Raw genomic sequence first — 25,270 nt, 5'->3', positions numbered from 1 at the left:
TGGGGTTAGGGCATTGGGAAGGATCCTGAACGCGACTGAGAGAATGAAAAGTGAATTAATAAAACCAAAGTTAACCTTTACAAGTATCATAAATTACACTGGCTGTTACAGACTGAAATCAAATGTATGTTTTTATTCTAAAATAGTAAGACTAAGAGCAGTTTACTTCTCAAAACGGAGTGGTGCAGGAATGAACTCGCAACTTTTTGATTCCCAGGCGGGAGATGAGTCTATTGTGCTACTGAGGTAGTCATAATAAATGTCGCGTGTTAAGGCGGCTTTTTGTTTCTGCAGTTATATTTTTGAATAAAAGCGCAATTGTTGTGTTAGATTTGTACCTTCTGTGAAAATATTTCTTTGATATTTGGACTTCAGGCTTCATACATTATATAGTTTATGCCTACATTTTGTCATCTACTAGTAGAATATAAAAAACGTTTCTGTTTTAACAATGTGTTTACACAGATTACTGTAGAAACGGAACAGACATGAAATGCGTGTGTTCCAAACAACAAATTATTATTTCCACTCTAAAACTCCACTTCACTCCCAGAACATCAATCAAGGCATAAGCTGGGAGAAGTATGTGCACGTTCTAAGTCGGTGGGGGGATGGAATAGCCGGCTGCTTGCAGCCTGATTTTTATCAGCACATTTAGATGACAAAAGACGGTGGTGGAGAGCTGTGAATGATTTTAAGAAGCGATTTAAGGTGGGACGGATTTAAAAGTTTTTTCGTAGGCTCTGGTAATTCTAATGTTAATTGCCACAGTGCACAAAGCACACTCGCCCACCACAATACTCATATAATCAATCACAAATCACAACAAACCAATCCTCCAGCTCCCAGGCGCATTACCACCCTTCCACCCAGCTCAGCTCGCCGTATGAGAGCTACCACAGTCCTTTTATATCTCCTGACCTGAAAGTGTTCCCAATCCCCAGTCCATGTGATTCTCAATCACTTCCAGGTCAGGTAAAAGTTCTTTTCTTCAACCCGGAAGCCCGTCGCTCTTCCTATGACGAACTTCTGGGTCATAGGGCATGAAAAAATCTTCGGTCCTCCCTGCAGCTCCCTCTTGTGGCCCCCATGGCATCCAGCAGGGCTGTGCATAAAAACTTCATTGTCCATGATGCCCTTCTGGTCTTCTGGGGAACTCCATGCTGCAAGGAGGGCTCCACCTGGCAGCTTGGGGGTATTGGCCGGGATAATCGACTGGCCATCCTCCACAACAGACATAAAGCAGGAGATGGATACAAAAAAAAAATCTCAAAGGCTTTATCAATCCCAAGGAACACAGTAAAGTCCATAATAAAGAAGTGGCAAGTGTTTGGCACTATTAGCACCCTCCCTGGATCCGGCCGGCCGTCCCTCCAAACTGGATGAAAGAGCAAGGAGGAAACTGGTAAGAGAGGCTACAAAGAGGCCAATGCCCACTTTGAAGGAGTTACAGAATTTTATGACAAAGAGTGGTCATTGTGTGCATGTGACAACAATTTCACAAGCGCTCCACAATTGTAGCTTGTTCAGGAGGATTGCAAGGAAAAAGCTACTTCTCAAGAAAGGCAACATTAGGGCTTGTTTGAGCTTTGCCAGAATACACCTTGAAGATTCTGATGCCAAGTGGAAAAGGATCTTATAGTCAGATGAGACCAAAATCAAACTATATGGCCTCAATACCAAACGGTACACCTGGCGGAAATCCAATGCAGCTCACCATCCACAACACACCATACATACAATAAGGCATGGAGGTGGCAGCATCCTGTTGTGGGGGTGTTTCTCTGCCGTAGGGCCTGGGGCTCTCGTTAGGGTAGAAGGAAAAATGAATGGGGCAAAATACCGTGAAATTCTTGAGGAAAACCTGCTGCCCTCTGCCAGAAAGTTGAAGATGGGCAGAATGTTCACCTTTCAACACCACAATGACCTGAAGCACACAGGAAAATTGATCACACAGTGGCTGAAGGAGAAAAAAGCGAATGTCCTTGTGTGGCCCGGTCAGAGCCCAGGCCTAAATCCCATTGGAAATCAGTGGAAATATTTGAAGATATCAGTCCACCAACGCTCACCATCAAATTTCACCGAACTTGAACAGTTCTGTGAAGAAGAGTGGATAATATTGCTCAATCTAGATGTGCAAAGCTGATAGAGAAGTATCCCAACAGACTCAAGGCTGTCATTAAAGAAAAGGTGGTTCAACAAAATTACATTGACATTGAGGGGTGATCCTTTATTAATCTCAGTATTTCTTGTTTTTGAATTTTTATAATTTTTCTGAACTGTAGCTGTGATATCTTTCACTTGGATGTTATAGGTTGCATTTAGTAAGTAAAGCTGGGAAGAAATGTTTTTTGTGTGTGTTTTCATTTGAGGCTGTAAAGCAAAAAAAAAAATGGGAATATTTCGAAGGGGGTGATTATTTTCTATATCCACTGTACATGTTGTATTCAGTTTCTGAGTGTGAAAGATGAGTTAACTTCTGGGAGTGTGGTTTAGGTTTCTGGTTCTATATAGGATGGATGGATTTCATGGCTCATGATGAAAGTGTTTAAGTTTCCTGGCTAAAAAGAAAATGAAGAAATTAATGCTCCAAGTTTTAAGGAAAGGTGTAGCCTCCGCTGATTGGATCAGAGTGTATTTCTCAATGCTTGATTGTGTTGTGCCTATCAGAAGAAGTAAGAGTTCAGCTTGAAAGTTACAAGCATAATATGAATGTCCTTTTAGACACCACTTTAATCCTGAAGGAACAATGTCATCTTAGATAAACACCTTTTGCGATTACATGATACTCATCTCATAATCATACTGATTCTCATTCCACTACATTATTATTCTATCCTGCAGTTTTAAATCGATCTTCAGATTAAGTCAATAGGCCATTATGCTACATTTTCCTCCCACACACTAGTGAATGACCTCAATCTATAAATGTCTACTTCCTGCCTAATGGGAAGTAATTCAGGATTGCTCAAGAAGAGGTGAGGTGTAGTTGTGTGCCATGACATTTCTTAAATGTGGTAGCTATTGAGAATATACAGATACGGATATTAGAAATATTTATTTTAAATGTACCACATATGATTGTCAATAACCACCCATACAATGACAATGTCTGAATGAATAGGTGGTGAGCGTGGAAATACAGTATTAGTTGGAAGGTAGAGGAATCGATCATACAATGGAAGTGTCTCCAATTAATTTAAGATCATGTGTTTGGACTATGAAATAAATTTGGAGCTCCCAAGAGAACACGAGACACAAAAAGAAAGTAAAAGCAAACACCACAAAGAAGGCCATTGAGGAAGCAGCAATACTTGCTATGCTACTATGATTCATATGAATAGCATTTGTCCAATGGCAGAAAAAATACTCACATTTTTCATTTGTATCTTCAGATGAAGCTGGGCTGGGAGCAACCTGTGAAACTGAAATAATACAAATGTCAGTAGGTACAAATGTTATAATGTTATAATAAATGTTAACAACAAAATCTACTGCGTAACATAACAATTTCCTACTAAGCAGAAAAAGTTGCTTATCTGAACTGCATGTTTTTAAATAAATAAACATACAGTATCTTCTATTAATTTCTTTTCTGCTCAGAATAGTATAAAATATAGATCATAATGGATAGTATTTCTGCTTCTGGCTTGACTGCAGTCTGTGTAAAGTTTTAACATTCTTCCTGTGTGTGTGGCCGTGTATGAGTGCCCATTGTTGAGGGCTGGTTTCTGTTTTGTACCTGATACTGATGGGGCAAACAATGACTCCTTGAGAATTTTATTGAGCCAAAAGAACTGGAAAATGAATGAATGAAAGCACTAAAAAATTGTAATGTTGTTCCTTAAAAGGTTAAATGAAGAGCAATATAATCAAACTGCCCAATTTCTAAAGACGTTTATGTCACTGTTTTTTACTAAGAAAGCTAGTCTTTCCTGACAACAGACACAAGTTAAGAATCAGCACTGGATGGGATGCCATTTCATCACAGGATACACTTATGATCTCGCACATGCACATATATGCGCTTACCAAATATAGAATTACCAGTCAACCTAACCTGGATGATTCTGGACCTGGGAAGGACACTAGAGTAGAGCACATTAATGAGTTAAGCTCCAGAAATATTGTATCCAGTCTGAGAATTAAGCCTAAACCCCTGGAGGCTTGTGTTAGCAGCACTAGGTAAGTGAAGCTAAAATTTTAAAAGCTTAAAGATAATGTATATTTTGTAAATATCTCTCACTTTAAATACAGTTTCCTTTCATGCACCATGACATAAATCACTGATAACAAAACATAAAGTGTTTATGATCAACAATGCCTTCTTCTTGAAGGCAGTTAAAATAAAAAAGCAGCTATTGTTGATTTCATAAATTCTCACATAACTATTTTTTTTTACATTTTTTTACCTTAAATTGAGTAGTAATTATGTTAACATTAATATGGTTATTTTCAACTCAGTTATATTAGCTGTTACCCACGAGATAATTCAATTCATTTGTATATAGTGTTCTGAGTGCAGGCTCAGATTCTTTAGTTATGTTTCCAGCTATAATTTACTTACAGAAATAGCTCAAACTTACATGCATCCACAAATTATGTTAAACACACAGTACAATATAGCAATTTTATTTGGTTTGCCCTAAACGAGTGATGTCCAAACTATGGCCCATGGACCAGTTACGGTCCCATTTATATTTTTATACAGCCCACTGTGCAGTTTGGAAATTGCATTGTAAAATGGCCATTGTGGGACACATATAGAGTAGATTTCATAACAGGTTAAAATACATGGAATTGTAATTTATTTGATTGCCAGCTGGTAGCACCCTTGTAATTTTACATAGTGCCATACTGTTTTTTCCCTCTTGTAAGTTCTGCTACCAATCATCTTATCTGCAGTACATTGTTTATTTGAGAAATAACTGAATGAACACAGTGTTTTACATTTTCCTTGCTATGAGAGATATCAAATCATCATTCAAATGCAGTTGCAGCTAGAAGAGAACAACATGTGAAAGTAATAACATTTCTAATAGCAGGGTTTGAAAGCTGTTTCAATCACTTCACACATATTGAGGAGATTCAGATTTTCTCAGGTCCCTTCACAGTCAACGTGAACAGAGTTCCTTCATTGACAAACAGCTGAAACTGATTGATATGCAGTATGACGACATGCTTTGTAGTAGTCATCAGGAGCTCTCTCTTCCCGAATTCTACTGCAGCGTACACAATGCTAAATTCTCTAAGAATTCATGCAAAGTGAATGATCTGTCTTTTTGGCTCCACATATATTTGTGAGCAGGCATTTTCTGTAATGACCCTTAACAAGAACAAACTGAGAACCACTTTGACTGATTCTCCCCTTTGTAACATTTTGCAAGCGTCAAGAACAAGCCTTGTATCTGACTGTACTGAAACGCCTGGTTTCAAATCATAGCTTTTTTGATATAACTTTTAGAGTGATAATCATTCTTTCAAATCAGCATTAGAATTTCATACAAATATACATTATTAATTAAATAATATTCAGACATATTCAGATATACATATGTTAATATAATTTATATTGAGCAGTTTTTAGATCTGTTTTTCTGTGTTCTGTTCACCTCATTCAAATACAGTAATATGATGGATGCAGTTACTGTGTAGCATAAAGTACTAATAAAATAATAAAAAATGATTTCACATACATACTTACATTTTGATATTTTATAAACATAATATGGGATGTAGTTATATTATTAGGATTTCTTGATATCTGACCACTAGATACATTTAAACATTCACATGTAGTATTGAAAAAAAATGTGGAAACCCCTGCCTTAAACAAATCATGACAATATTAGTCAATTAACATTATAATTGCAATATAGCCAGGTAACAATGGTGGAGAGTAAAATAAATATTCTACTCAACAGCATTTCTAGAGAAAGAAACCCTCTGGGGGAATCCACAGTTGGTTTTAACAGAAAACATCATGGTCAAAGTCAGACAATGTTACAATTCTGGTGGCCAAGTCCATTTGGATACCCGTACCTTCTTGGGCATTCTGTATTGCTATACAATAATAAGGATTCTACAATAGCACATGGTCATTCTCTCAGCGAGTCTAATATTTATGTTATTTTAATATACAGTATTAAGACGGTCGGCATGTGCACCAACACTGTAAATAGTTTATTTTAAAATGGTTAGTTTTTGCAAAATACATTTATGCTCAAGAAATGTACTTTCGAGCTACATTAAAATGTGGAATTATTAGTAAGTTAAAGTTCATGATTATTGTTATTTTTAGTATCAATACTTAGATATACTGAAATCATGCACAAATCAAATCTATGAACTCCAAGAGAGCAGATTACAAAGAAGGCTGAATCTACAGCTCTTGTGTTTCAGATGAAAGTGACTCTGATAGCCAGTAAATAGTTGGGTGTTTTAAGTTTTATGGTAGGCCACCTAAGTCTAATTTATGCATCATTTAAAGGGTCAACATACTTAAATTGGATGATGGAAAAAGAGGAGGCTCCATGTCCAATTAAACTGAAGTGCAAACAATAAAGGAATCTGGAGCACTTGCAAAACTTTCAAGCACTAGAGTGGCTGTTTCTGCTTCAAGGTATATTTATTTTCAGATTCTTTCAGCTGAAAATTTAAAGTGTAAACATGAAACCGAGTTTACATTTTCTGTTGTATGTATTCATGTGCAAACCAGAAACACCTATAAACTGATATATAGTAATCCCTCCTCGATCGCAGGGGTTGCGTTCCAGAACCTCCTGCGATAGGTGAAAATCCACGAAGTAGAAACCATATGTTTGTATGGTTATTTTTATATATTTTAAGCCCTTAGAAACTCTCCCACACTGTTTAGAAATATTCTCCACACAATTATACAGTAAACCCTCGTTTATCACGGTTAATCCGCTCCAGATAGATAAATGAATTTCCACGAAGTAGGGTTCTTTATTTATAAATCTAATATTTTCACAGTTAGAGCATTGAAAACCTGTATACGACCTTCTAAATACGTTTTTTAACATTATTAGAGCCCTCTAGACATGAAATAACACCCTTTAGTCAATAGTTTAAACTGTGCTCCATGACAAGACAGAGATGACAGTTCTTTCTCACAATTAAAAGAATCCAAACATATCTTCTTCTTCAAAGGAGTGTGTGTCAGGAGCAGAAAATGGCAGACAGAGAGAGAAACGTAAACAATCAAAAATCAATAGGGCTGTTGGGCTTTTAATTATGCAAAGCACCGTGATAAAGCGGCTGCAATGAAGGGATCAATGTGAAGGTAGTCTTTCAGCATTTTTGAGAGGAGCGTCCGTATCCTCTAGGCAAACAGCCACTGTGCAAACAGCCCCTCTGCTCACACCCCCTCCGTCAGGAGCAGAGAATGTCAGAGAGAGTGAGAGAGACAGAGAAAAGCAAACAATCAAAAATCAATACGGGCTGTTAGAGCTTTTAAGTGTGCGAAGCACCGCGCAGGAAGCATATTGTACGTCATTGAGGAGTTTAATTTAATACGTAATACGTCCTCTGATTGGGTAGCTTTTCAGCCATCCGCCAATAGTGTCCCTTGTATGAAATCAACTGGGCAAACAAACTGAGGAATCATGTACCATAAATTAAAAGACCCATTGTCTGCAGAAATCCACGAGCCAGCGAAAAATCCGTGATATATATTTAGATATGCTTGCATTTAAAATCCGCGATGGAGTGAAGCTGCGAAAGTTGAAGCGCGATATAGCAAGGGATCACTGTACAGAATGTAGGCAATTGTTTTTAAAAATTGATAAAACTGTAAATTGAGGGTAATGAAAAATAACTAACTTCCTGAAAATAAAGTAAAAAATCTATTTTGGAAATGTTTTTATTTTCTAAATGTAATACTGCAAAATTAATGTAAGTGTGTAATAATGACTGGCTGTTTCATAGCATCTAGCTAAATATCAGGTTAGTCCATCTGGAATCTTTGAGTAACTTGAAACTGCATACACGTTTCATGTCCTGTGATCCTTGATTCTGATTGCACAACCTTCCCACTGACATTTCAGGAGTCTGAACCTCATGACCAGCCTTGGTTCTGAAGATCTAAACGGGCTGAAGGTTTGGCTCCAACCAAATTCTTAATTATCATGCAATTGATTTGGTTCCTGAAACAATCGTTTTGCAGTTCTTGCACCTGCTATCATTCTGCTATGTAATAAACTATATCAGGCCTCCGTTTTACTTTCCTGTGAAAATATAGAAAATGGACTGGAAAAGTTAAATCTTCAACCTATTTTTTTCTTATTAAATGTTTTTATTAAGGCACATACTTAATGATAGATACAAATAGATGAAAATGCTAATAAAAAACAATAAAGAAATAAATATTTTGACAAGCAAGTGAATTAAAAATAACAAAACAAATAAACTTAATTCTTGTCTGAAGTAAAAGCAATTGCTGCAGTAAGCAATTTTTAAAATGCAAAAGCAAACCGAAGTCACGTTATAATTAATTCTGATGTGGTGGACAGAAAGCTAAAGCAAGTTCTGACATTAAATTAGGGATAGAGTTAGCATTAGGGATACAGTAGGTGTTAGGTTAGCACATAATAAAAGCTGTGATTTTCTATTTCAGTGTTCTGTACACTACAGACATTTTCTGTGTCATGTTCTGTTTGAAAACCACAGCATTTCTTGAAGAGGTCCTGACATACATAAGAATTTTACTTTATGACATTAGTTAAACAGACCCTTGCAAACCTGACACAGGTATAACTCTTATTGTCTAGCTAAAAACAGTCCTAGCTGTGTTGTTGTTTCAGGAACAATACAGTTTAATTTGTATTGTTCTTTGTAATTCAACATTAAATTCACTAATCCTGAAAATGTTCACTCATCTCCTTTTTCTGATTCCACTCATTTGTCACAATGACTTTTATATCTTTCTTCTCTCAAGCTAACTCATTGTGGTTTTGATACTGATTTCCGAAAATGACAGCCAACACAACATGGTTCTTAGTATCATCTGTTTTTCCTTTTTAGATGGTTTTAATGGTCTGCAGTGGGTGCACATTGGTGTTCCAAGTTACCTGCATGGAGTACTGGTAGTCTCTATTTCTATCTGTCTAAGAGGCACTAAATATCTAGAGAAAATGTGATTAATGTGGGTATCATTGATTTCCCTCCATCTTTCCAGCCTTCTCTAACAAAAAAAAGGAGCCTAAGAAATACTGGTGTGAATAAAATGTGAAAAGGGGCCAACTTTCTCTCTAACGGCTGTTCCTCTATGTTTTATTTCACTTTATTTCCTTAGTAGCATGAATTTGGATGCAGTGTGTCCAGAAAATGCAATACTAAATAAATGTATTTTCTTTTCCTCACTGTCTTCTTTTTCTTGCCACTTTGCATTTTCTGGTAAACATTCATTGTTTCCACAGTTGTTGGTTAAATAGAATAATCACAATGGAATTTGTATATTTATTTTATGATTAAATAATTAACAAGCAATGCACATGCAAATCCCTCCCAATTTACCCTGACAATGATAATAATTTAACACAAATACTAACAAATACTAACAAAACCTGCCAAAACACTGAACACAAAATGATCAACGATAAACACTCAGGACAAAAGTCCAAACACAGGCCAGTACATAAATGAATAGCTTTCTGAATGAAATGTAATGTTTTGTCTTACCAGGTTCAAGTTCTTGCATGAAGATTTGAAGTGACAAGGAGCACTCCCCAGATGAAACCCACAAGCAAACAACCCAGCACAGGACAAAAATATATTTTCAGAAAAACTCTATTCTTCTGGTCTTCAGCTGTTTTTTAAAGGTAGTGCCTAAAGGCTCATTTATACTTCACGCTCAGAACGCCTACGCACCCGCATCATGGTTGCTACACGTTCCCAGCATTCATTTTACACTTCCTCTGAGCAGGTCCTCAGAAATGAGCGCGACGTGTGCGCGAGTTGCAGTACCAGCAAAAAGTCGGGGGGGCGCAGTGTGCTAAAAGTCGGAACGTGACGTCAGTGTCTCTGTTTACTATCTACATGTGACAGAAAGCCTCTATGCTGATCATACAGATGCATTCGTGGTGCTTTTATATTCAAGCGTCACATATTCCAGATTGTAATGACACGATACATTTTAAAAGTCTCACATACCATCTATTGTGCTGTCTTTTTTTTTTTTTTTTGCACCTTAACAACAGCAACATAATGTATAGCACTGTATTTGAGTCACTGAGAGAAAAATAAAGGACACGGTGAAAACGTGTATTTTGTGATTAAAGTGGAAATTTCGGCTTTAATCTTGAAATGTCCACTTTAACCTCGTAGTTTACTTTATCATTAATGCAGACCATCGTAAACGTCATCCCAGTTTTTAATCGCTACGAGCTTTTTGGACCTGACAGCAGCGGCAAGCAGCAATAGATCACCACACAGAACACATGACATGTATGATATTCCAACTCTCTGCACATTTAGAATCTTTAGATTTGTATTTGATACCACTTTCATGATGAAATGCATTAAAGTGTGTATGTTACATTTTACATATAATTTCGTTTAAATAATGAATACTGTTAATAATTACACACATGGGGGAATAATTACACACATGGGGGTGTCACGGTGGTGGAGCGATAGCACTGCTGTCTTGCAGGGAGTTATGTTGCTGGTATTTCCTGCTTGTATTCCACACTGTGCTCCGGTTTCCTTCCAAAGATATGCAGATTTGGGTATTTGGTGCTGCTAAAATGACGCTAGTGTATGCGAGTGCTTGTATTCACCTTGCGATGAGCTGAGGCCTCATCCAAGGATTGTTTCTCACTCGTGCCCAGTGCTTGCTGGAATGGACACATCCCTGGATTGATGGATTTAATCAATAAACATAACTTCAGAGATATTGCGGTAAGGTGTCATCATAATTTAATGAGTGTTCCAAGCAATTCACAACACAGAGAAGCCAAACATATTCTCACCATGATAATATCTCGCACTGCCACCTGGTGGATTCCTCCAGATTTACATAAAGTACGCGCACAAGTATAAACACTACAATGCTTGCGTAGAAGGAGCGTCCGCTGCAGCATGCGTCGCGTCACGTGAAGTATAAATCCGGCCTAATTATGTTTCTTCCCAGCAACCCCGATGAAATCCCAAGCTACTCAATGGCATAGTACCCCTGAGTTTGATGGGAATTTAAGTAGCACTGCTACAAATCTTTATATATCATTACTGTGTATATTATGTATTCTGTTAAGTTGTGAAATTAGTTTTTTCATTATTTTTATGTATGTATTTTCATTTTTGTGTTTGCTCAGTTAGGTGCACTGTCCCTGTGGCAGACAGCCAGGGCCCTTTCCTGGCCTGCCTCCATAGTGGAAGGGCTGGGGTGAGAGGATATACACAAGGTATTATCTTACCTGGAGCACTAGATGGCAGCCCCCCTTAATAACAGCAGTACCATTATAGTTGGAATTCAGTACAGGCCTGTTGAGTTTTGTGGGTGCCACTAGGGGGTGCTGTGGTGACTGCAGAGCTCTACTTTGTCAGGCTTCCACCTCACCCAGAAGTGCTTCCGGACAACGCAAACAGGCCACCGGAAGTACTCCCAGGTGCAGGATAAAAAAAAGCCCATTGTCACTGCTTCAGGAGCCAGAGTTGGGAGGTGGAAGATGAAGCTTGCTGAAGGAGGAGTTGAGGTGGAAGACAGAGAGAAACAGAAAGAAAGAAAAGAAATCAAAGACAAAGTTCTTGGTGCTTTATTATTATGCTTACTTGTGTATTGGACTATTTACTGTGTTGTGCAGGTGGGAAACGGTTGAAAAGCATTTCCCCCAAGAAAATTAAAAAAACACGTTGCCTGTGTCTGACTGTGTTGGATTTGGGGAGCAGAGTGCACCCTGCAGGCCACACCCTTTAATACAGAGTTTCAAATGGTGGAGTCACTATGATGCTATGCCAAAGAACATCCCTCTGCCTATTTATTTCCTGAGTGCACATTTGGACTTGTTTCTATGGATTGCCTTTTTTGCTTATGTTTTGCTTTTCATGTCTTTGTTTAATTTGTCATGATTTTTCAATAAAACCTTTATTTATAAAGATTTTTCATTAGCGTTTTTCATTTCAAGTCAGAGGCTTGTGGTTTTCCTCTGTTTTGAAAGGCATTTTAGTGTATTTGGAACACTCAAAGGTATTTTTGAACATTTAATGCCTTTGCTCCAGTTTGGGCCTATAAATGTTTAGTGGCCTAAAGACCTCTAAAACAGGGGCCTCATTCATAAAACCTTGCTTCGATACCATACTAAAATTTTTAAAAGGAAACGATGGCACATTCACAAAGAAAATCAATTTACAATTACGTGCCTGTGCACATGTTTTTAGCCACTCAGTAAAAGTGTACAGCTTAAAAAACACCTTTTTTCATATTCATTATCTAATCACCATATAAATTAACCAATATTCCTGAATGATGTATTTACTAGAAACCATGGAAGAGCAGGGAAAAAAAGGAAGAAAATCAAACTTAGGTGAATGTGATCTAGAGGCATTACTGACTTAAATGGATTATTTTTGATGGTACAGTACCTCAGCAGGAGTCCCAAATAAAAGAAAAAAGTGTGGAAGCAAGTGACAATAGCTGAGTGCAGATAGCAATAGCAATGTACCATTATGCATTGTCTAGACAGCTGCCAGTATACAGCATGAATACAGAATGAATGAAGGCAGTCTGCATACGCAGAACTGTGAGGCAGTCAAAATATTCTTACTGAATTTACTTTTAAAAATACAAATAAAAATTAAAGTTGCAATATATACAAATCTCTTTACATTTGATGTACAACATCCAAATATCTTCAAACTGTCATTGCATTGATGCCCTATGTTGCTATCATGTGCAGTACTGCACAAGCCATCACAATGCAGCTAACCTCTAAGGGGTTGTACAGTAATGTGCCAACCGCCAAGTCCAGATACATCTACCGTTAAATAAACCAAACTATATATATTTTTACTATTTATTTATTTAGCAGATAAGTTACTCCAAGGTTACAGTGGACCACCAGGGCACGTACAGCCACCCTAACCAGGCACAGACAGGCAGAGACACAAGTGCAGCACAAAGCACACGTTTATTTCATTAGGGAAGCATTTTTCCCTCGCTCCCCCCAGCAGCACAATGCAAATAAGCAGAGAACTAAAAAACATTTTTTGCAGTTCCCTGTGAATAGTATGAACACAATTTCTTCTTCTTTGTCTCCTTGTCGTCTGCCTCCACTTCTCCTCTTGGCAAGCTTTGTACCTCTTCCTCCTGACTCTAGCTCCTTGATTGGAGTGAAGTCACCCCTTTTATGATGCTCCCGGGAGTGCTCCAGGTGGCTCATTAGGAATCACTCCCAGGTGTGATGGAAATTCAAGGTAAGACTCTGCAGGTCCTCCTGGCAGCTTCCACGAACCCCAATAGGACTGCACCAAACTCCAACTCCCAGTATGCCCTGCAGGAATCCATGGTGCCACAGCCACCCAGGAGGGCTGCCGTTTAGCATTACAGATTCTCTCTCCCCCGGTCCTTCCATCCAGCTGGCATCCTGGTCAGGTAATGGCCTTGACCACCCGTCACATTACTTACAAAGCAAATTATAATTTATAACTTATATAATAAATTTTAGCACACCTGGGTCTGGACCTGAGAGGGACACATCCCCAAAACATACCAAATGTAAAGACATATAAAGAATCAGTACATAAATATTCTTAAACCCAACAAAAACAATAATATATTAAACATATTCAGTAGTGATAAAAAAACAGAACAATCAGAATAACAGAAATAATCACAAAAAATAATCCAAACTAAAAATAACCAAAAAAGACAAGTAAAAGAAATATAAATATAAGCCAGGGAAAGAACCCTGGCTAAAACATAATACACACAAGGAGGAGTGATACAGCTGAGCTCAATTTTTAACAGCTTAAGAAAATGCTCATTGGTATTGTTCCCTGCACAGACTCAAAGCATCCTATGCCAATCAAAGCAAAACAGCCCTAAAACTAAACTAAATCTCCTCCATGTTTCACAGTAGGTATGGTGTTCTTTTCTTTGAAAGCTTCATTTTATATGTGGACACAGAGCTGATGTGACTTGCCACAAAGCTCCAGTTTTGTCTCATCTGTCCAAAGGACCTTCTCCCAGAAACACTGTGGCCTGTCAATGTGCATTTTAGCAAATTTCAGTCTGGCTTTTTAATTTTTTTTTTCTTTCAACAGTGGAGTCTTCCTCGATCTTCTTCCAATGAGCCCACTGTCACTCAAAAAGTGACCGATGGTGTGATCAGACACTGATGGACCTTGACCTTGTAGTTCAGCCTGTATCTCTTTGCAAGTTGTCCTTGTCTTTTTGCATACCATTCTCACTATTCTTCTGTCCATTCTGTGGTTGATTTTCCTCTTGTGGCTGAATCTAGGGAAGTCAGCTACAGTCCCATGGACCTTAAACTTCTTAGCAATATTTGCATCTGTTGTCACAGGAACATCAAGCTGCTTGGAGATGGTCTTGCAGCCTTTACCTTTATCATGTTTGTCTATAACTTTCTTTCTGATCTCCTCATACAACTGTTTTCTTTGCTTTCTCTCAGTGTGGGCCACACAATAATACCAAAAAGCTAAGTGACTACGTTTCTCCATTTTAAGTAGACTGAATGACTGATTGCACAATTGGAGACATGTTTGATATTAATTAAAGAGAACAGCTTGTTTGAAAAATCACTCTGAGTCAATTGTTTATTAGCTTTTCTAGGGGTACCAACAAATGTATTCAGACCATTTTAGAGAATCTGTGTAGAGTAAACAATCTCTTTTTACACTTGCTTTGCATTACTTAATGAAATATCAAATGCATATAGGTATGCGCAAAACAATTGTTTTTCATTTAATTACCTTTCAGGAGGCTGGAACACTCACAGACTATAGACAGTTTTATAATTACAGTAGTTCATTGTGCTGTTTGCCCTTTACCTACAGTTACATTTCTGCATGTATGCTTCCAAAGTAATGTACTTTTGCATAAGTGTGTTCATGTCTCTTTGGTTCCCAGGTGCATCTGCTGGTTAAAGTAGTACAAATTCATTGAAATAACAGAAAAAGACTTGTGTCTTTAATACCATAGATATGGCGATATGGACCACACTAGAAATTAACACATCAAATAACTGGTACTGTAGTGTTCCAGAATCTGGAACTTATTGTGGTAAAAATGCACCCGCATGACACCCACACTAGGTTCATTGACCTCAACTTCATATTGAAAAGAAATATCTGATTGTCTTAAGGTGGAGGTAGAAGTTAACATATATTTAAATGTTTCTAAAGAATTCTGTGGTTTCTGTGCTTAAGCAAATTCTTATTCTTTTCTTTCAAGTAACCATGTTTTTTAAAAATCACCTGTAATAGTTGGCAAACATTGAACTTGTTTACAATTTTGTGGAGCTTTTCAATTTAAAATAGATGCAACCTTTGATTTGTCAATGTCAAATCTGGACTGCAGAATTTTGTATCCTACAAATATCACTGAGATCCAATGGAAATCACACTTCTCTGATATAACAAATACACTTGCTTTACATGCTATTGTAAAGTGGCTCAATAGCAGACTTCCCTTGGTCAAAAAATCATTTACCAAAACAAATGTTTAAACTGCCTTATAGATTATACATTGGCTAGCTTTTTTGAAATATTACACATGTAAAATGAGTATGCTGTCTCCAGCATTATTATGAAAAACGATTTTAGTGGATTGAACTGTTTTAGTAATGGATGACAAAACAGAAAAAAATTAAATAAATTACTAGCAGCAAATTTGCGAATGTCATGTTGCAAATTGGTGTAAGGAAGTCTGTTAATTTTGACTAATATGGAACTAAACTCTGTGTTCTGTAAGCAGCGCAGTCAGAAAGGGCGTATTTTAAGAGGTTCATGAAGATGGGCGATATGAACACTGCCATTGTAAATATCTATTATTATTTGTGCCTTCACTTCAAAGGGCTAACTTGAGACCAGCATTGGGGATCTGGGGGAATTAGCCATTAACTAGATAATATTTGTCAAATGTGAACACATTTACTGGAAAAGGAATGCCTTTTTAAAGAAAGAAAACATCAGCTTTATGCAAGATTCTTCGTGCAAGTACCGTGGAAGCACATCCCAGCAATCCTTTGTTTACTTTTTTAAAGTAGTATTACCTATAATGTAACATTTTCCATTGGGAGAAGCAAAGCTAGTACATTAATAAATCATTTGCGGGTGTTGAGAAAAGTGGATGGCAAATTGTATCCTGAGCAGGTTTTAAACAATTACTAATTGGATAAAGAGCTGTATAAATCTACTGCAATCAGTTTCTCAACTGTTTCTGTCCACAGCAGAAATCATAAACCAGCTAACACCCATGATACTTTTTTTAAACATGTAATGAATGAGCAGAATATCATTGTGCTTATCTAAACAGCTCTGTGCTTCTATCAGTCTTTTGGATGATGTATCCATGTTATAACTTTACCTGTAATTACAATCACCCCTCTTTTATCAACTCTGTTTTCTCCATTACCAGTATTCTGGATGCAAATCTCCCTGATATAGTTTCTTTAGTCCATTCAACTTAGGACAGTAGACTCAAAGAATATTGGAAAGGAATAGTCTATAATTATTTATCGTGTGTTATTTTTATTTCTTATCTTCCATGGTCAGGGTCTATTCTATAATAGCTTTAAGAATCAGAATTGTCAGTGATTTCTGGTGGTACCTTGCTCCTATATACGTTTTAAAGAGCTTAAATCAGAGTTTCTCAACCTTTAAGTATTTGCAACCTGAGTTTTCATAAGTTTTAATCGTGCCCCCCTAACGTTTTTTTGAAGCCCTAATAAAATTTATTCCTAAATTTTTTGCTGCTGATACACTGCTACAAGTTTTATTATACCTACTTAACTTTTATTGACATTTATCTAACTCTATATGTATTGTTCTAGTATCAGGATGTTGTTTAAGTTAATTTGTTTTGGTTTCAATATATGCATTTTTCATATTTTCGATTCTTTTTTTCTTTTTTTTCACATCTTCGCACCTCCTTTTTTGTTACTTCATGCCCCCCACAGGTTGAGAACCACCATCTTAAATACCTTCTTGCTGCTTGAGAATGTAAATGTTGCTAGTATAATCCCAGTATGTCTTTTCTGGGTATTACTTCTGCACAGTAAATGGGGAAAGGTATATAATTTATCCAATTTTAACATTTCTGAAAATGTTTTCTTATATGTCTAGAACATCTATACATTCAGGGTTTATAAAGTGTTCATAAAAGGTTACCAGGTGCACTGGTAGCACTAAGAAGGCATGTGACAGGGAAATTCACCACTGTCACCCTTAAGGAGACCGGAAATCCACACTAGAAATAGGGAGCACACCTACATGCTGTTAAGATTGCTACAGTACCTCAGTCCTTTTTTGTTTCTATTTTTTGTTGTTTTTTTCCTACTCTCATTTTTGTGCCTTTTTTTGTATTTTTAAATTATCTTTGATCCCTAGCCCTTTATGTTCCTTGTTAGGTGAGTTTCAAGTTGAATTGCTGTAATTCCCTCGGCCGTCGTGGCCACTAGTGCGGCAGTTACCTGAGAGATGTTTAAAAACAACTGTTGTCACTGTCACTTTCTTGTAGCATTAGTTATTTGCAACTGTGTTCTTTGGCTCCCTATTGAGTTGGCCCTTTCTTTTTTGCAAGTTTAGTTCTCTTTTACCATTTATGTTTAGTGATATTTCTGGTTGTTGAATTTTGCATTTAGAATTCTGGATATGAGAATTTGCTCTTTTGGTACAGTTGCTACTAATTAATTTTAGTTTTTTTAATTTATTTTTTTATTTAGAATGTATTATTTTGATTTAGACATTTTGTGAATTTTATTTCTATAATACATCCCCCTTTTTTGTTTAGGCCTTCTTTGGATTATACCAGGTTTGGAGACATGCAACATGTATGCTTGTTAACATGATCATTCCATCTCATAATTTATCCAGTTATATTCTAGTATTTGCTTGTGTCATTTTGATTACTGTCACACGTCATAGCGCACATTTCATTGAGTTTATCCTCACCCTGAAATTCCTGTGGTGAATTTATGGTTGCAATAAATATTTAATTGTTCCTTTATTATTGCTGAATGAGACCAGCTTTGTTATATGGGTTGGAGACGGTGGCACTGACCAGAAAGCAGGAGACACAGCTGGAGGTGGCACATTTAAAGATGCTAAGATTTGATTTGGGTGTGGCAAGGATGGATAGGATTAGAAATGAGTACATTAGAGGGTCAGCTCACGTTGGACGGTTGGGAGACAAAGTCAGAGAGGCGAGATTGCGTTGGTTTGGACATGTGCAGAGGAGAGATGCTGAGTATATTGGGAGAAGAATGCTAAGGTTAGAGCTGCCAGGCAAGAGGAAAATACGAATACCTAAGAGAAGGTTTATGGATGTGGTGATAAAGGACATGCAGGTGATGGGTGTAACAGAACAAGATGTAGAGGACAGGAAGATATGGAAGAAGATGATCTGCTGTGGTGACCCCTAACGGGAGCAGCCAAAAAAAGACGCAGAAGAAGAAGAAGAAGATAATAAGTTAATTTTAATGACTATCTAAAAGAGTCTTTCTATCCTACCTATAAGCAAAATCAATGTACCAACAATCTTCTTCATACCCTGGAATTACAGCTTTCTCCCTTCCTCCCTAAGTGCTATTAGTCCACAGAACCCTCAGCAGACAGTGAAAGGAATATAGCCACTCAGTTTGTAATGGATTTGCACTAGGAAAAAAACACCCTTAGCAATGATTTTCTACTTCACAATAACTCGTTAGGATTTTGAATAATTGCTAAAAGTTCAGTACACTCTCAAAATTATGTTTAAGATATTTATTAATCACAAGAGAAACTGAGCAACTATTACTTACGCACATCATTATTACTATGAACATGAAGAAAGAACTAATAAGGTAATAGTCCACCAAATACTTAAGAATTAAGCTTGGAATGTTAAAGAAATACTCCGCTCAAAACTTTAAAGTGTAAATGGGATCAAGCTTTTGAATTGAAGACCCAGCTTTCCCCCATTCACTGGATGTTAGGCAACAACACCGTATTTCTGTTTTCTTTCAATGACAGTTTATAAAACTGCAGAGTTGACTTGACTTTTTCCTTGCTGAAGCATGTCAGATATATACATATATAAGGCATACTTTCCAGCTGATAATGTTTTTACTTGGTTTTCTTTCTTCATTGGTCACCTCTTTCAGATCATGTACTGCAATGCAGATACTGTATGACATGAAACACAATGGTAGACAAAGAATTACATATTACTGAAGAGGATCCATGAGCAATCAATGGGGATTAGTGAGAATTAAATTCAAAAGAATGTTTTCATTTGAATGTGCATCCTAGGAATTAATGAGAAGATTTTCTAAAAGTGGTTTATTTAAGGATATTTTAACCAAAACATATGTTTTGGGCACTTTGTGAGCATACAACTGGATAGCTGACATATGGCTTAATATTATTTTTGGGTATAGAACTCCTATAATGTACATAGAGAATTAATCAACATATGTAATGAACATTTTGGATGCTTATTATATTGGAGTGTAATGAAAACAATGTTCTTTTTTTCTATTTAAAAAAAAGTATTAATAGATGTACAGGCAATATATATTGTCACACAAGCATGGCTAAGGACTGCTTTGCCAACTCTAATCAATTATGGGTACCACTCCAAGGCGAGAGTGGGTTCTGCCACTAACATTTCTGTCTCTTTCCTCCACAGTTCAGAGAAGAGGCCCAAGGAGGTGGATTGACCATGCCCTCATTGTACCAAAATATGTAATAGAGGCTGTCCTTGGAATGAAGTGTCTCATTTGCAACATAAGCCTTCAACAGGACAAAGCTCCTACTCAGACTGCTTATTGTGGAAATGGTGCTTAACATCTAATTGCTTTCTAGTGTCCCCATGTGCCTGTTTATTTCTTTAAATGTTATTGACTTTTTTGGGACTATGTAAGTCACTCTGTTCTATAATATTGATGAATTGAATAAACATCTGAGGTCCTACAATATTCCGGATGATTTTAAATTTCTTCAAAGGAAAAAAGCTACACGCCCAGTTGAATTTTATTTTTAAAAAAATCTGATAAATAAGGAGATTAATAATATAATTCCGCATTAAACAAAATTCTGCTTAAAGTTCTTGCAAATAGGTGGTTTCTTTCTTCTATTAGGTTTGGTATAGTTTATTGTCTCAGTGGAAATTTTGTTCGCAGTAGGAAAATACAAAGATAACACACTGTACTACAAATGGAAGAACATTGGAGACAAGAAATAATACCTATCTTTACAAACAAAACATACAACTGCAATTCTTACAAATGATAATATTAAATTATAACATTATACAGAATAAACCTATCAAGATCCCTGCAGGTAATATCACTTAAGATGCTTGTAGCACTGGGAATTAAGGAGTTCTTAATTATATACTCTGATACTTTGGAGCCTAAATCTTGTTGCTGATAAAAACTGAATTTGTTCTTCTTATTCCTCAGAAATATTTCTGCCTTCAGTATTACTAAGAAGAAGCATAGATAACAGAAATTGCAGGCATTCTAAGAGTTATCAGAGGTTCAGCATGTTTAATTACTTGAGGACAACTTTAATAGAAGTATGCTAAATTCTAAGTAAATTCTCAGAGACTTTATTGTAAAATGAAATTGATTTTTTGGAATTAAAGTAATATAGTATAGGCAATTTCTATATTATGCTAGGTGGATTAGAAATATCTAATTGAGTACTAGGATAACTTCCTAGTAATGTAGTGTATTAGCACACTATAATGTTCATTAGTCAATGATGCCCCATTGGCTGTTATTAAGAAGTATTTTTAGGGAATTAAGGTTTATTGTGATTCCAAGGCTGTCTAATATTGTTAATAAACAAATATTATGTTCCAATAAGCTCAGAGCCTGAAAGATTCTCCAAATACGTGCCAGACAACAATGTTAAAATATTAGTCTCTTGATCAGTATAAATATTGGATTAAATCAGCTGAGAGAATGTATATGATGTTCACTCTCGAATTACACTTCAGAATTTGTGCACAAATTGATTTGAAACACATTTTATCAGTAGCTGACATTCACTCATTATCTGAAATCCCAATTGAAACAGCATGCTTCAAAATGTCTTGTTTCGAAAATATGGCTTGACATCAGCAGATGCAAATGTAAGATTTACAAAGTGAATTGACAGGGTTTATTTGTCACAATTTCTAAGTTGCATATTGTAAAAGAAATGTTTGACAAAAGGATGCAAACATATTGCATTATCAGCATAAAAGTTCTTTAAATGACCCAATACCAAGCACCTTCAAGGGGTAAATAATTGCACATACTTTAGGGACAATGGCCTGTATGTATGCAACTGAAAGTAAATATTTTAAGGCAGAGATATTGCTGTTTTGTTACCATATTATAAATGAATTTTGAACCACTAGATTTCTGCTTATTGGATGGTAATTATAAGTGACTGGTGCACATAGTAAACAACACATAAGATTTATGTTTGGGTTTTTCTTTGATGGAAATTCAAGCCAGTACACTTTAATTTCTTTCTGATTCCTCCCATAGTTTCATAATATGTAAATCTGCAGTTCAGTAGTAGAGTGGAACTTCAGGCTTTGGCATACCCACCTCTGAATAACTGATTTTTTTTTATCTGGTTCATTTTTGAGTTCCATGTTAAAAAAACATTACAAATGATTCAAATTTTTGAAAGAAGGATTTAAAAACCATATATAAATACTCTGAAGCAGACATAGTAATTTTGAAATTATTTTCATTTTCGCAATGTTAATTATCCCATGAATTGAATATTTGACCATCTGATTATGTCTTGTTTAACAATTTCCATAAGATGGCATAAATTTAATTTTAATATATCTTTTGTACATGCACCCAACCTCTGCCTCTTCCTCTTCCTTTGTGCAATTGTGACTGCAATATATGTTATCAGTTTTGCAAGACAGTTCTACAAATCTGATATCATATCATTAATTAGACTGGGGTGGGTCACTAGTATAAGAAAGTAAGTACAACATAAGTGTAACGCTTATAATAACAGAGAAATAAAAGTTTAGAGATGAAGCCCCAGAAAAACAAAAAATCTTCAGAGGGTGTGCTTCATCATCATCAACTGATATCCTCAGTCCAAAGGAATTTATAAAGACAGCAGAAGATGTGCTTGCTTCTACACGAGCTGCTCCAGGTGAGGTTTGAACTCACAACCTTGGCATTACACACAGACACTGTCATATAAGTACCACATGCTAATCAGTTGCACCACTGGGCACTTTAACTGCCAGTATACAGTAACATATACAGATCTTCAAGTTTTGGCAGCCACACACCAAGTCAGCATAAGGAATGACATGTAAAGTATAAGAATTAGCCACATGGAGCAGCGTTACTCAAAACAAACCACAAAGGGCCCTCTAAGAATCAGATAACATATAAAACCTTGTTAAATAATAATAAAAAAGGTTTATTACTATTTCTGTTTTCTTGACAGAAAAAAAAAATGTGAATTATCTGCACAGAAAGATCTGAAACAAAAAAGACATGCGATCTTAATGAAGCTGCTTCATGAAAAATGCTGCATAGCATTGGTACTTAGTGCTAAAAAGACTGAAACTCTGTGAATGCAATGTTATATATATTTTTTTACTTATTGCTGGTTTGTGGTCATTTTTTGGTTGCAACATCAGTACAGGAAGAAAGACAGCCGTGCGGTTGCTACCTCTGTAGCACCCCAACCAATTCTACTGTATTATCTGCTAAGTCCTGTTAGCATGAGCATGTGGTCACAGGCTGAGTTTTGCTGGCTCATGGAGCTGGGGATAAGTGTGGCAGATCAAGTTGCCATTAAACCCAGTTGAGCAATGTGAAGTAGGGTGTGGTAAGACTGCACAGGCAAAAGACGAAGCAGACTGCAATGATGTTACAGAGCAGCAGGGAGAGTTTCAGAGCTGTGATCTGGACCTGGAACACTATTTACAGCATCAGTTCAGGGAAGGAAGATGGCCAGGAAACCAATACATCTGCAGCTCCCCACAACAACTTTTTCATAATTCTTGAAATAAAATACATACCCTGATCCATTAAAATCTCTAAAGGCATTCCTATGTGAGTAGCATTTAAATTTGGTGCATTTTTATTTTATCATAAAATGTGACATTTTCAAATTGTGTGCTTTTTATTCCTTATAACCATCCAGTCATGCTTGCTTAAAAGCAAAATCTGCACTTTTGCCTGCCTTTTCTAAATGAATATATTCAGGCTCTGTGTTCTTTTGTACCCATTTATTTGGTAAAGTTTCATTATTGTTGGAAGAAGTTGAAGGTACAGAAACATTAGATTCAGATGTATGCTCAGTGATTGTCAAACAGTTCTACTGGTTCTCCGTAAGGAGACTCTTCCCCATTATCATGACTTGAATCAAGTTCAGTTTGTAAATTATCTTTTAAACATTCTTTGGTAGCTACAGGCAGGGCTATGCAGTTGGAGTTAGAAACAATTATTGGGTTAATGGAGTTGGAATCAGTAAAAATGTACCAACTCCAATAAAATGTAAATTGTAATATAATGTGTTAAAGATTCCAATTTCATGCATACTAATTTGATTAAACTATTTTTTCTTCTAGCTTTTGATAAAAACATTTTTTAATTTTGTAAGTTTTGTCTTATGTTTAATGGTATTCAGCATTTATACTATTTATTTTAAAAAGCCAAAACAGCATCATGGCAGCCTTTAAACCCCACTTTAACATGTTAGGGTGCTAAAGATTCACGTTACCAGTGATGAAATGCCTTATTTCTTATTTGTATTCAATCAACACAGCAAATATATTAGTCTAATTACAAATGGGAGAGTACGAGTCTCTATTTTTATAAATTGAAGAGTCTGAGTTGAAGGTTGTGTGTACCATCTCCAAAGTCCTCGCTAAAAGACCATTTTCACGAGCAACATTCTCAGTCTGTCTAGGAGTAGGAGAAAATCATTCTTTAAAATTCTTTAAAAGAACATGAGGAAAAAAAAAAAGACTATTTTGTCTGCCTATTTTCAAGACAAGCCAATGCTTTCTATGTTTTTTCTTGGAATTTTATTGAAAGTAGTACATTCTTATATTTTCACTATACACACCCTATGTTCTACCTGCTCCAGAGTCTTACAACTTAGTTTTTGCAGCCATTCTCTCTGATTTACACAAAGATCACTGCCAGAGACCAATAAAGCAAATACTTCTTAACTCGATAATCTGACCCATACGAAAAAATAATTTTGATAAATTTCAGTCAGGTTTTAGACCAAATCACGGTAAAGTCAATGCTGGCACAGGCAACTTATCTGCGCTTGTTCTTTCAGATCTGACCTTTGACACCATAGACCAGAGTATTCTCATAAGATGTTTTAGCCAATGGGTGGGTTTCTCTGGTATTGTCATATACTGGTTTATATATGGGATACCTCAAGGATTTACTCTGTGCCCAATGTTATTTTTAATTTACATGTTTCTTGTTGGAACAGATTATCTTGAAACACAAGATGACCTACCACAGTTATGCAAATAAAACAGATTTACTTAATGGATATATAAAACACTGGATAACCCTAAAGCTCTGGGCCTTTTGATCCACTGTCTTACTTGTATTTGTGAATGGATGTGTAGTTATTTCCTCAAGCTAACAAAGGAAAAAAACAAAAATCTTTGTTGTTGGCAAATATGTGAGCATTTTAGAAATAACCTGAGCTCTTAGCATTATAAGTCAAGGTGAAAGCAAAGAATGTAGGGATTATCATGGACTCTGACCTAAAATTTAAATTACATATTAACCATATTACACTTTTTAGGAACTTTGCAAAAGTCAGACCTGTCACAGAAATGACAATAATAATATAAGATGCTGAGAAATTAATTCACTCTTTTGTTTTTAGTCAAGTAGATTACAGTAATGAGCTCCTATTTGAACTAGGAAAGACATTTTTGGTTGCAGTTAGTTCAGATTGCAGCAGCAATAATTTTAACCAAGAAAAGAAAATCTGAGTACATCTCACCAGTTTTAATATCATTCATTATATTGATTACCTGTGTCCTTTAGAACTGATTTTATAATGT

General features: G+C 36.2%; 2 protein-coding genes across 3 annotated transcripts in view; one reads left to right on the top strand and one right to left on the bottom strand.

Moving 5' to 3' along the window:
* Positions 1–9,751, top strand: part of LOC120535657 (C-type lectin domain family 7 member A-like) — a 281,385-nt gene extending 271,634 nt beyond the window's left edge. Inside the window, exon 10 of the mRNA XM_039763615.1 lies at positions 9,706–9,751. Within this exon, the coding sequence (XP_039619549.1) occupies positions 9,706–9,736 (31 nt within the window). The 3' untranslated portion in view covers positions 9,737–9,751. The remainder of the gene's footprint in view (positions 1–9,705) is intronic.
* Positions 1–25,270, bottom strand: part of LOC120535658 — a 72,203-nt gene that overhangs the window by 22,965 nt on the left and 23,968 nt on the right. For both annotated transcript variants that reach the window (XM_039763617.1, XM_039763618.1), the window contains one exon: positions 3,375–3,425. In XM_039763617.1, the coding sequence (XP_039619551.1) occupies positions 3,375–3,425 (51 nt within the window). The remainder of the gene's footprint in view (positions 1–3,374; positions 3,426–25,270) is intronic.

This window comes from Polypterus senegalus, chromosome 9 (assembly GCF_016835505.1).
Source record: "Polypterus senegalus isolate Bchr_013 chromosome 9, ASM1683550v1, whole genome shotgun sequence".
Lineage (NCBI taxonomy): Eukaryota > Metazoa > Chordata > Cladistia > Polypteriformes > Polypteridae > Polypterus > Polypterus senegalus.
This window is presented reverse-complemented; position numbering and strand designations above follow the sequence as displayed.